The sequence below is a fragment of the Pseudopodoces humilis genome, chromosome 8, assembly GCF_049639895.1.
Source record: "Pseudopodoces humilis isolate 2021_Gansu_Grassland_sample_001 chromosome 8, ASM4963989v1, whole genome shotgun sequence".
NCBI classification, from domain to species: domain Eukaryota; kingdom Metazoa; phylum Chordata; class Aves; order Passeriformes; family Paridae; genus Pseudopodoces; species Pseudopodoces humilis.
The window spans coordinates 13,863,212-13,877,091 of NC_142207.1; the positions used below are offsets into that span (position 1 = coordinate 13,863,212).

At 43.6% G+C, this 13,880-nt stretch overlaps 1 protein-coding gene across 15 annotated transcripts in view; it reads right to left on the reverse strand.

Moving 5' to 3' along the window:
• Positions 1-8,272: 8,272 nt before the first annotated feature.
• Positions 8,273-13,880, reverse strand: part of BIN1 (bridging integrator 1) — a 93,416-nt gene continuing 87,808 nt past the window's right edge. For all 15 annotated transcript variants that reach the window (XM_088058467.1, XM_088058465.1, XM_088058466.1 and 12 more), the window contains one exon: positions 8,273-13,873. In XM_088058467.1, the coding sequence (XP_087914593.1) occupies positions 13,766-13,873 (108 nt within the window). In that variant the 3' untranslated portion in view covers positions 8,273-13,765. The remainder of the gene's footprint in view (positions 13,874-13,880) is intronic.

The window sequence follows — 13,880 nt, forward strand, 5'->3', positions numbered from 1 at the left end:
GAACTCCATGACCTCCTGTGATTATGCAGCAGGTCTGGGGCAGGGCAAGGACCAAAGTCAGCCCTCCTGAAACCTGTCCAGCTGAGCTTCCTTTCCTGACCCATCTACCCTTATTTAGAGATGATCTTCAATGTTCCAGAGGCAATTCTTTATCAATGGCAAGGACACTAAATTATACACTTATCTTGTTTACTCTACCTTGGCACTGGGTATTTCTGTAGCTGCCAGCTCTCTGTGACACACGACCAACATTTCTTCTTGAAAATGAGACTTCTCAGAAGTGTCTTGGCACCTCTGACAGCAAAACACCCATGATTTCAGCAGGATGTAGGCATGGAGGCTTCTCAGTCAGTCCCCAAAAGTATTTATATGAACCCTCCAGCACCTAAACACCGTAGAAAATCCAGCCCAAACATCGCACAGTAGCCTCCCACTAGTATGTCTGAATAGTTGCATAATTGACATGAAAACCCAGCAGCCTCTGTGCAATTTCCCAGCTGACAGCTGCTTCCACTACAGCAGTGCCTACGTTTGTGTGAGTATCAAAAGGGGGACAGCTTTTGTACATCATCACATTTGGCCAAAAGATAACTAAGCAGCTATCAAAGCTGAGACATGTAACAACACAGATAACAGAAGATGGTTTCAAAGTACAACACAAATCACCCTTTTCCCCCTCATTTTTTTTTGCTTATTTTTCCTTTTTTCTCCACTCAAGCAACTGCCTAGTGACTACCTCACACCTGAAGACAGGTGAAGCAGAGATGCCTTAGGAGTGCTGCTGCTGTGAGACATTCCATGTGGCACAAAGGCTTGGCCTGGCTACCTGTCCTGCAGAGATGGGCTGCTGAAACATTGCTCTCTTTGCTACTGTTGTGCCAATGTGTCCCTTCACCTTTAGCCATGGAAATTCCAATTTTGTTTTCTGCAGCTCAAGATCATTGTGCTCAGCAAGTGTGATGGTTGGCACCACCCCTTAGCACAAAACCAAACCCTCAGTTTAAAAAACTAAGCTGGGTCAGGTCCTTCCAGGAAGGCTGACATGGTTTGTTGAAGCATCCATTTCCCTAAGATGTGAAAATTGCTTGGATGAATCTTGCTGTGCACAGGGAGGGGAGATGCAGGAATGACTTCAGTGCTGTGCACACATAGTCTGTTACACACACACACAGAGGCTGCAGCTCAGTTGCTACAGACTCCCCAAAGAATGGTGCAGCCACAACAGCAAACACCCCTTTGGAGGTTAGGTCTTCTTCAAGCTACATTTAAATCCCTTCAGCGGCAGCAGCACTTATAAACCTACACATTAATAAAAAGGGGTTATTGGAAGAACCATTTGTCTCCTAGTGCAAGTGTTTCAACAGAACATAAATGAGGCCTTGCAGGAGTTTAAGAGCACCAGAACAGCACCAGAACAGCACCAGAACAGCAGAAGGTTCAAGTGGAAATAAAAAAAAAGTCATTACAGATTAAACTGGCTGTGTAAAACCCCCAAAGCTCAGAATTAAAAGCTTTTAAAAAGCTTTGCATGGATTCACTGACTCATCAAAATTTAAAGGCAGAATTATTCCAAAGGAGATGCTAACAGACCTTTAACTCAATGATGGAGAAAGAAGTGGAGCAGGAAAGGATTTTTAAAAATAAAGAAAAAAAATTTCCTTTAAAGCCCCAATAGACTTGAGCTGGTCAAGCTACTGGCAGCAGCACTGCTGAGTGGCTGTAAGTCCCATCTTCACTGTGGAGCATGAGGCAAATGCACGACTGGAAACTGCATGGGAAGTTACTGCAAAAGGCTTGAGCACGTTGGAACCCTCATTCTGCCTTCTTCTGAGAGGCTTGGTTTGGAAGACAGGTGTCTGCTAGGGAGGGCAGGAGCCTCCCTTGGAATGAAAAATGTAAACTCCCTCCCTCTGAATTATTATAATTTTGAAATTAAGGGGCTCTCAGGTAAAGATATAGGGATGGGAATAACAGTTCTTTACTAGAATGTATAACAAGCCAAGTAAATAACAATAACTATGGTATTAATAACAAAACAGAGCTAGGGACCCCGTGACACCAAGCAGTTCACCTCTCAAGGACTTGCAGCCACAATGCCTGAGGTAGAAATCCCGGGTGGTCTTTAATCCAAAGGTATTCATGCTATATCCTGTGCTGTATCCACAGCTGCATCAAGGAGTCAAAGCAACAGGACTGCTGCTGGCTGTGACTCTTAACGTTGGCTTTCATCAATTTCCCCTGTCCTTTCATGCTCTTTAGCCTAATAAATATAAGGAGTGTTGCATTTCAGGCTTGGATACATATTTCCTGAGGTTCAGAAACAGAGCTCAGAGAGAAACAGTGGTACAGCCAACCCAACTTTAATACCTGAGAAACCTCAATAGGAAATTCTCTTTTGGGCATGTTGATTCCTATTGAAAAGCTTGGTATTTAGCTCTTTCTTTTTCTGGATATGTTAATAAGATCACAGCAGTTGCACTTTCTTTCCCCTTGAGTTTCTTTACACACACTAAGATCTACAGGATTCCCTCCTGCTAGTGGTGATAAAAATGGTGCAGGCCAAGGGGTCTACTTGGGAGTGCTCCATACATAAGCTAAACAAAGCTGGTCAACAGCTGCAACACCTTACATCAAAAAAAGAAAAAGCTTAATTAACAAAAGTGTAAAATTTGTAGAATATTTGTAGTAGAAATATTATGTTCTACTGTTTCAACTTTCTGCTTTACACTTCCACAATAGCATTGTGTGATTAAAATCAGGAAATAGATGTTTATAATAAAAATTGAAAAGTTGGAACAGGAAAATACAGAAAATAGGAGTTCTGTGTTTGGAAGACTGGTATTATGCATTAGCTCACTGAAACTGAGTTTGAACTTTCAATCTCAATTTGCCTTTAAGGCAAATTTGGAAATCTCAGGCTAGCCCAGAAATAGAAAATCAAACTTTTGTTTTAATTCCACACCACATTAATTCCTGCACCACCTTCATCACCCAGAACTTACTGTATCAGAACAATAATGGCAGAGGAAGACCCTATTCTTGTCTTTTGCACAAATTCCCAGCATTAATAGGCAGTTCTTGAGAAAGCTGCAATTTCTACAAAGGGTCTTGGAAAATACACACAGAGCTCTCCAAGTCTGCAGATAGAACACCTCCATGTAGTCCAGGTCCTTTGAATTGTACCTGACCCTGCTGCAGGTCCCACAAGAAGCTCACATAAGATAAAACTACTTATAAAGAGCTTGACTGTCAAAATGAATCACAATCAAGCAACAGGCCACAAGAATGACACCTGGAAGGAGGAAGTCAAAAATATAGTCTAATTTCAGGCAGAGAAGACTTTCTTGGCTGTCTCACACTCTCATCAGGAAGCCATTTGTTTATTCATTATTATTATTATTATTATTATTTATGATAAATGAAGTGTGCTGTAAACCCAAGGCCGGAAGAAGCTGTGCAGCTGGAATAAGATGCTCCTCAGATGGCTGCTCTGGGGAGACTGAAATGTTTTTGCAGAGCTAATTGCCTCATAAATTGGTTTTATTCTCCTGGCTGAGGCTAATGTCTTCTTTTAAAGTTAATAAAAAGAACTCAATTTGCTGATTGTTCTGGACTGGTACTAGCAAAAAGAGCTGCTCAGGGACTCTGGAAGGACCCAGAGAATTCCTCAAAGCCATTGCAGCTTGGATGCTAAGTGGTGACAAGCAAGGTGTTCCCTGTCTGCTATTTAATCTTCTTTCCAGTGATGCTGTCATGTTGCGTGCCTTGGGTATCCCCAAAAACGTCTGAGGGGGAGAGATTATAATTGACATCCTCCTGTAGCAGACTCCAGGGCTTGGGGACTGAGAACAGAGCAGGTGTTTATGCCAAAGGAGCGCGTTATCAGCAGGCACGATGTGAGCTCAGGTCCCTGCAGTGCTGCAACACGCAGCAGCCTCAGGCAGCCCCGTGCAGCGACACAGCCTCCTCACACCCACACATTCCATGGGTCAGGGCCAGCAGCCCACTAACACACCACTTACAAGTGCACCCCTCTGCACATCAAAGTCTGAGCAACTCTGCAAAGGTTTGTCAAATGGGGCCTGTAGAGCTACATCTAAAATGGGTGCAGGCTGACAAACCCCGCTATAGGCAGGCACTGTCCTGCCCCACCGGCCCCAGAACCCAGGTGGAAGAGCAGCAGCATGTACATTTTTGCCCTGGTCAGGTAAGAAATGGGCTATTCCCAGCTGCTGATCCTTACTTAGCCCGACATGCAGAGTGAAGTGTGGGCCCCTGACAACACAAACTCCCTGCCTTTCCAGTCAGCAAGGAAAGGAAATCCCTATCCATTACCGTGCCACATGAGGTGCCTGGATGCTGCAGGCATCATTGCAGACACACCAGCTGCAGCCACCACATCTATGGGGTCTCTTTGATAATCTGAGGTAACTGAGAAGGTCACAGACCTACAGCTTCTTACAAGGACACAAGTTTCTCAGGAGTTAAGCAGGGACTGACCCTGGAGGAAAACTTTAGCAGATGTCCAAGGAGGCTGCTTAAAACTTGGTGCCCCTCAGCCCCTCATGCATTGAAAGGATCAAATCCTCTGCTAGTGCTGAGCATGGGAAATTCAGCTCTGACTCTGAGCTTAATTAAATAGAAATATGAAGTAAGAAAGAAGGGATAATTAGATAGAAATGCAGAGTTACAGGATGTGAATGCTGATTAACCTAATAATAGACAATAATGCTGTTAAAGGGAGTTAAATGGATTGTTTAATGGATGGAATGATCTATAGTATATAATATATAAAGTACTTAACAGTAAACATTTAATTACCTCTTCAGTTGCATTTTTCTTTACTGTGTGGAGAAAAAGTGCTTCATAAAAGAGTTATTGGATGGGAGTAATTTACAGTCCTGCAAAAAATGTCTGTATCATATGGGAAAGAGCAACAGTTTGTCAGAGCTACAGCAGAAAGCCTGAGACACAGTGGTGAGCAATGCTGGGGGCTACCAGAGAGAGCAGAGCAAGGCAAATTAAATATCTATCCTCCTGGTATGGTACATCACTGCCTCTGTGGGGCAAGAGGCACAGCCTTCCCCGATGTGTCTCCCACAGGAAGGACAGCTTAGAAGGAAGGAGATGGACATGACACTTCACGAGATAGCTCCAGGTGAAACTTGCTGAGGATTTAGGAAGGTGGCCACTTGTCACAGAGAAGCAAAGCCAGCTTCTGCCGTGCATTATGGGGAAAGCTCTTAGAGGGCTGGAAGCATCTCTGCTTAATGTAATCATCAAGCGCAATGCCATGGCCCAGCCACTTTTACACTGTGGCTGCTCCCAGCAGAGATGCTCAGTTTGAGCTTTCCTCAGATTTCCTCAGAGGAGCCAGCCAGAAGTCTGGCATGCAGAAGGGGTTTCTCAGACCTTCAGGATGTTTCGTACTGAGGCAGGGATGCCACGAATGCCTCCGTGTGGCCTCCTAAAGCAGCATCGCTCTCAACAGCAAATGCAGCACTTTGTGCAAAATCAATAGTCAGGTCTCTCCTGGAGGCCTCTAATAGAGATGTACAGAGGCAATCCTGGACATTATAGAGGGAAAGTCACTCCAGGAGGCTCTCACAGGTCTCTGAATTGGAGATAGGAGAAATTACAGTCTGTGGCACAGGGGTTTCTGAACATGCTTCACTTCTGCTGTAATAGCCATCATTGTGACCGTCACAGAACATGCCCTAAAGGGGCACACAGTCATGTCCCTTTGGGACACAGAATAAGGCTTGCACTCCTTGCTCGCACAGCAGCAGTCTCACTCCCATCACATTCATTTCACACCTTAAGCTGTGTCATGTTGCTCAAATGATGAAAACATGTGCAATTTAATTTTTATACCTTGCATTCCTGCTAGAGCTTTTCTTTCTCCTGTCTTATTACTAAGCAGCTGGGACAGAGGCAATCACTTGCGCTTGGTGGAGCTCAGCCCTCTCCCTGGCAGGGTCTAGTAGAGAGGATTGCTTCCTCATCACTTGGATTTCAAAAAGCAGCCTTGCCTTCATGTCCTCAATGAGCATGGCTCTGTCATCTCCAGTGCCTGATGCAGCATAGGTGGCACCTGAATTTCTATATATTAATTAATGAGGAAGTGCTGAGACAAGCAGAATATGTGTGGAGTCAGCCTCAGTAAGAGGGAGCACAAACAAGACATGAGATAACACCAGTGCTAGGTAAATGAAAGCTGATACTAGATTGGGGTTGTGCCAGAGTTGCCTACCTGACTTTGATAACAAGTTCCCTTACAGATCTATTCCCCAGCATCCAAAAAAACCAGTCTCACCCAAGACCTCTCAGCAGCACATCAGAACAGCTCACAGAGTCTGCCCATCACTCCTGGCAGGGGACTACGTCTCATCCAGTGAGAAGTGATGCCTGTTCCATTACCTGCACCACAGGGCCAAGGAGAGCAGCCTGGCCATTAACTGCCCATGATGAGCCAATTAATCATGGGCACTTGCTGAATCCCTGTTCCCACACCATTATTAATGGCTCTGTGGATTGGGCATGCAGCAGAGGCTTCTCCACCTGCTGAAGCAGCAATTCTGCTCTGCAAAGGGCACCAGCTTCACCCAGCCAGCAAACAGGAGAAATTGCTGAGTGCTGCCCCAAACTCCCATCTTCTCCTCCTCACCGTTGCAGACTGACTCCTAGCTCCACACTGGGGCTCAAGCTTCCTGTCACAGGGTCTTCCCAGGTGGCATGGGCTCCTACTGAAGGACAGCCCCGGTACCAACTTGTCCCTTCATGTGGGCATGTCATGAAGTGACTGACACCAGTCACTGCCAGTCCATTGCAGCATGGAATGCTCTGGCTTTCACCTTGCCCATTCCCAGGCACCCCAGCCTCACCTGATGCCACATGTTGTCTCCTCCATTTTAGAGGCTTCCTTCTCCAGCTGCATTCCCAGAGGGAAGCCCAGTCTTCCCTCAATGTGATGAGGTCCACTGAGGTTGGACCAGGGCCCCTTGAGCCTGATCCTGCTCCCGATATGCTGCCAGGGTTTATGTGGCCACAGCCTGCAATGACACCAAGTGCTGCTTCTTTGGAGCAACAAAACATCACTGGGAATGAATTATGCAGCTGAGCAGAGACTGACTGAATTATTCGCTGCTCCCACTCATCCGTCTTCTCCCCTCCCATTTCCTTTGAATTTCTAGGTGATGGGAATGAAACTGTAAGGCAGGACAAGCAGAAGGCATGCACAGGGTACCTCTGGGTCTTGTTCCTGCCCTGTGAGCTTCCATCTGCAGCAGAGCTGGCCCAGCTCAGCCTCACAGGAGCCACCACACCAAGGCAGAGCCTGAGTCACCAACTGAGGTGACAGTTCCAGGGGCACAGCCTGCTTCTTGCTCTCCCTCTGCAACAAGATGTGACTCAGGTCCATCCCAATGCCATAGAGGTGGGAGGCTAAAAGGCACTAAACCCTCCAGGCTGTCTGGAAGCAAAGGAATGGTACAAGCACAGCCTGGCCAGCTCCCTGAGCTGGCTCTGGGGCTTGTGGAGCTGCATCCTAAAGCAGAGAACTCTGGCAGTCCATCCATCAAGGTGCTAACTGGCAGCAATTTACATCAGACCCCAGTCTGGCCTTTGGCCAGCACTTGCTATTTACACGCCGAGTCCCACGTGCAGCTGTGCCAAGCCTGTCTGGAATCAGGCATCCAAGAAAGTGGCCCCAAAACCAGTCAGCTATGAATTGTGAACCCCTCTAATCCTGTCCCTCAGTCCCTGTGGCTGACGGGCACAAACACCCCTTTTCTACCTACAAAGGAAATGTCCAATTTAAAGAGCAGAACCCAAAGCCAGCCTGGAAACTGAGCTCAAACAGGTGTGGCAGCAGGCCAGAGGGAGCTGAGAAAAGTTTGGCCAGGTGGCACAGAGTGCCCTTGCGGTGTCACAGTCCCACCAACAGACTTGCCTTAGAGGATGAAGGTCACATCACTTTGGGGTCAGTAGCTAATAGAAAGGAAAGATCTCAAATCCTTCCTTTTACTACATTCATTTGGCATCACAATCAACTGGAACAGAGGTGGCTGCTACAGGAGCTTACTCTGCTGCTGTAAGGACCAACACCACCCTCTCCATTCCATGTGTTTGTAAGAACTCTCAGTGTTAAAGGTGCCTGGATACCAAAAATCTATGAAGCTACTCACCTCCGTGGGGAAAAAAAATGTCCTGAATTGTTTCAGCTTCTTAATATAAAGGGAGGAAAAGAATAGAGAGAGAAACTGACGCAGGATTTAGGATGACACAAATTATATTTCTGAACATCACCAAGAAACAAGATGGGACAAATTCATCTAGTACTTGTGGAACTGGGCATTACAGCTCTAAATACAATGGGAATTGTTCAGCTTTGTTTAAACAAAACAAAAATTAATTTAAAAAACCACTCAACCCCCAAACATGTTTCAGGTCATTGTGATTAAACTCAAGACTGAATTAACAGAAGGAAAAGAGATTGCTAATACACTGACAAAGTCGTTCCCACTTAATTCAGCTAGAGAAGCAATAAGCCCAGGACTGCATCTGGCAAGCTTCAAGTAGGGACCTTCTACATGAAATGCAGACTAGGGTCACAATTAGCAGAATAAGCTGCAAAAGGAGGTGAAGGAATTATAGCCATAGGACACATCAAAGTACAGGCTTATACAGACCAGTCTTCACAGCTGTAGTTTCTCCATTTAGTTTAGTAAGCAAAATTTCCAGAAGAGCCTTCTAATTCTCAGCCCCCATGTGTCAACTAGACCCAATGTTTTTTGAGGGCTGGTGACACAATCCAGCTCTGAGCACCACCCAGGACTCCTTTCCATCAGGAGTTACGCAAAAAGGTGTGAACCAGAGCATGCAAGCAGAGAGGTGTCTGCATCAGTACCAGGTGTGACAGTGCCTGTGTGGCAAGGAGTAGCTTCCCTTTGGCAGCCCAAAGCTGTTGCTTGTTTTCCTGATTTCAGCACTATCAAAGCTGCATTATGTAGGATTTGCTGATGGACATATTTGTGCACCTTCTAGCTTTGCACTTTTTGGCTGGTGGGATGTACCTGATGCTGCCATCATCCTCAAAGAGCATGGGAGAGACTGAGAAGTGAGAGGAGCTGGAGAATGGGGCCAGTGCTGAAAGACACATACAGGTCCTGAAATCAGAGGTGGCTGTGTTAGATGCACACAGGCCTTGTTTGTGGGAGATCCATAGGTCTTCCTAGAAAGGGCTGAGAGACACCTCTGCATCCTTCAGACAAGGACATTCCCTGTTTTGGGGCACTGACTGCACAGCATCCAAAATATCTGTGGCAGAACATTGCATCTGTCTGGCCCAGAGCAGGAAACAGGATGCTCTGAACTCGGTGCCACAGGCAGGCAAGAAGCACCTGTTATCAGACTGAACATACGCTTCTTGGCCATTCATATTTTGTTCTCAGCCCTATGTAGTTTCTCCCTGGAACTAAGAGGTGAGGGAGTCATTGCATCAACCCAAAATGAAAAAGATAATGGACCATCCCTCCATCCTCCCCCATCTCCTTAGCCTTGGGCCTTTTCCCTCCAAGGGGCTACAGCAAAACCTAATTGAGCTGACATCCCATTTCCAGGTAGAAAATGGAGCCCTCACTCCTGTTCCAGGTCCTGTTTCATTTGGTGCTGTTTGCCTTGGCCACAGTCTTAGGATATTGGGACAGGAACGGATTCTGCAACAGTGAACAAAGCTTCAAGGACTGTGGCACAATTTACACGAAGCACTACCAGCTTTGAGCAGCTGGAAATGAATCTGCACAACCCCATTTACTGCATCACCTCAACAGCCAAGCAAAACAAAGGTGATAAAAGCAGACAGCTGAGGAATGCCCATGGAAAATAGCAAAGAGTATGTGGGAGTCTCACCTGGAACACCACACTCTTCTTCGCCCTGGGACCTTTCCTTAATTCTATCAAATAGATATATTACTGACACTGCTAAGATAGAAGAAGGGGAAAAAAGCAATGTGCCTTACTTCTTTTTTATCAGTTGGGTAAATATTAATTCCCACCTCATACTAGGATTAGGCTCAAACTGGAGTAGTATCATAAATCTGTAACCAAAGATCTGAAAAAAAAAAATAAAAATTTGAAGCCAACTGAGTAAGAATGTCTTTCTAAGGCCAGCTACAGAACCAGTCGGTGGCACAGGATGAGAGATGCTTTTATTTTTCACCCAGTAGAACAATCAAGTGAGAGATTATTAAATGGGGAAAACAGCAGCTTTGATGTGTCAGATACCAAGTAATCCCTGAAATGTGTCCAGTGTATCTGTCAGGAGCAGAACTGGGCTTCTTTGGGTTCTCTTCAGTGGATAATGTATTTGGAAAAAAATACAGTTTAGAATTAACTGAAACCAGTCATCAGATTAAGAAAAAAGGCAAAAAGACTATTAACATTAAAACATTTTCTTTCAGCATTTTCAAAACAGGTTTCACATTTTTGCTTCAAAGCAACTTGTTACAGCCCAAGACATAAAATTTGTTAAAAAGTTAAAATGCAACCCTAGGAATTAATGTTTCTTTTTGGTATGAAAGGACTCATTTGTTTGTTTAATTTTTTCCCTTTTTCATTCCACTGAGAAATGGAAAAAAACAAAATTGTCTCAGGTCACCCTTATGTTTTTTTCTCAGATTTTTCAGTTCAGCCTGCAAACTGAAAAACCAGGTGGGCACAGCCTACTTGGGAAGTTTACTGTCCCTCTTTCTATTTGATTCAGATCTAAACCAAAGAAAAGGGGAAGTTCGTTTCACCAGGTAATATCAACCAGAATCAAGGTATTTAGGAGACGTAAAAACACTGAAAATGGGAGAAGCCATGGCTGTTTACAAGGGGCTGAACGACCCAGGAGACAGATCTCCTGGCTCTAAAGAACACTGCCATCTAGAAGTTTCCTGCTATGCCATCCTACTTTCACATAAGGCAATTTATAAACTGTGGGTCTGATCCCGCATTTTCAGAACCTGACTGAGATGTGCTGACACCGTTTATCTGTGAGCAATGCAAGATCCAGGTAACCCACCCAAACCTGCTCTAAAGCAAGGGGACCTGGGGGTTTTGGGGTCAGGGGAAGCAAATGGAGAGAGACATAACACTCTCCCCGCCAGAAACATTGGAGCATCACTCAGGTGACCTGAAAAACAACATCCCTTTTTTGCAGAGTGTTACCACTTCTGCAGGGACAATACAGTACTGGATAGTTGCTCTGCAAGCTCAATAAAATGAAAAGGCCTTACAAGGATCTTTGTTGGGACAGTCATCTGGTTCAAGCACAGCAGAGGACAACAACAGCAAAAAAAATCCCACAATAAATTAGGTATCAGCACAGTTTTCTAAATGGTCTAGAACAGTTACTACAAGACAAAAATCACAGCTCTGGTAACTTAGAATCTTGTCCTTTTCTTAAAAAAACAAAGCTATTATCCACAGGTTTTGCATAAAAATAAACATTTTAAGCTGACAGCATTATGTTAATTGGATCAACCCGCTTTTTAATATATATATATTTCTATGTATATTTAAATGTATATTTTTTATATGAATAATCTTTAAAGGAGTAATGGGAATCAAAAATGCATAAAAATAGATACTTTGAAAAACAAAAAAGAGTAATAATAAAGACAACCCTGATGAAAAAGGAAAAAAAAGTCAAACAGGGCAGTATTCTAAAGAAACAGCTCACCATACTATAATTTGTGGAGTCCAGTCCTTCTGTATTGTGAGCCGTTACTCCTGAATACAATTGGGGTTTCTAACAGTGATGGAAAATAAATTCCTGCACATTTTTTCTTTTAAAAAAGAGAAGGGATTTGGGTATATAGGACAGATTTAATGCCTGTTACATTGCTGTAATAACTAGCATGGATCATCTCCCAAGCTGAAAGCAAGAGGAACTCCAACAATACTTGCATCTATAAGAATATATTTTCTAATCAAAATCAGATCTGTTCCTCCAAACAAAGTTGGTTTTTTTTAAAAAAAACACAATTTTTGCCCTACAATGTTTTTCTGTTACTCTACAAATAATCCAAACAGATTTGAAAAGGTGAGATTTTCAGTACTCTGTCAGCATGTTGTGCAGCTTTGACAAAAGCCAACTCCCTCCAGTTTGGAAGATTATTTCAGAATGATCCTGAGCACGGCGTAACCTCACTGTTAAAAATCCCTTCAGGGCAAAATGATCATGGGGAGGAGGGGAAGCTGTAAAAAATTAAAATAGCCTGACTTGCTTGCCAGCTGCATCAGTATTCAAGTAAAGTTTATAAAGTACCTTTGTGGGACTTTAGAGTCTTGGAGAGTCAGACCGGCTTATATTAACAAGTGTAATATGCACTTAGAAACAGCCTTGTCATCTGCTTGTCTAAGCTAAAAAAAAAACAAAATTCAAAAACAGAAGCAAAGGAAAGGTAAAGGAAGGGACTCAGCATCAGTATTAGACTGCAGAGTGTCTTCTTGACACTGACACTTTGATATTCTTGCCTTCCTTTCTAATGCATTACAATAGCATGAAGTCACACAGCCATTTTAAGCAAGCATTTCAAGAGTCCAGTTTTCATAGAGATTAACTTGATCATCAGCACAGCACTGGAGAAAGCTGATCTAACAATATTTCACTTACAGAACTCTTCAAAGGAAAATAAGAAATACAATTCCACAAAAAACAATGCCAATGAAAAGCACAGAAAGTAATTTGTTTTTTATCAGTGTTTTCTCTTTGATATACTTACAGAAAAAAAAAAATTCTTCCCTTATCTCTGTCTTTAAAAGCAAATTTTCTAACCAGTAGATTTTAGAGCTATTTTCCATCTACATGAATCTAAGCTCTTCTGAAACCACCAATAGGTTTGGGCTTGGTTTTTTGAGGGGTTAGGGGAAGGGGATGTATGTGTTAGAGGATTCCCTGTCCTAAATTTCAGAGACATCCAAATGGCATCTGTTCGTTTTGTCTTGTTTCTCTTCTTGAATTTGTCCATTCCCCTTAGGATTTCACAGGCCAACACTACTGTTAGAATTTAGGTGTCTGCATTTGCAAGAGCTTTGGACTGAGCACAACTTCACACATTTCACCTTCTTCATGCCCTTTCCATGTAGTTTCTCCTATCTTTACATGTATAAAATCACAGTTTATGTAACATTATTTTAAAGGAAGAAAATAAAATACACACACACACACATACATTGTAGTGGTGAACACTATTACACTAAATTTTTTTTCAACAGCATAACAGAAAGTTTGGCCTACTGTAGGTTGAAGATGTAGGGAAGGCTGAATTTTTATGGTTGCCATGCAAGCCACCTTCAAGACAAAACAGATTAACCTGCCCAAGAGCAAATGCAGCTTCTAGTCTCAAGCCGTTCGACAAATACTGCCTTTCCAGGAATCAGACTGACATCTGACCATTCAGTCAATGCAGTACTTGGAGAACCTCACAGAGTTGCTTCTGCATCAGTCCTTTGAATCCAAATGCTGTTTAAACCAAAGGGGAAGAGGGTATCTGAATTGCCTTATTATTATTAATATGTATATATTTCAATAACACTTTGATTTTCAATAAACTCCTGAAATCTTGCCCTTTGATAAGAACACACCCTTTAAGTTGACTTTTTTCAGGCTTCTATTCCTTCAGAATTCTCTCTTCTTTTGCTTTTGTTGTTTTTTTTCAATTATCTACCAGAAAACTTGCTTTCTTCCAGCAGAAATGCAGCTGGTGGGCTTGAACTTTCACTGCACCCGTTCCGTGAAATTCTCAGGGAAAACCCCTCGGCATTGGTCAAGTTCCTTATGCTGGATCCAGTCAGACTCCTTCACACCCATCAGCCATCCTTCGTCCTGGAGG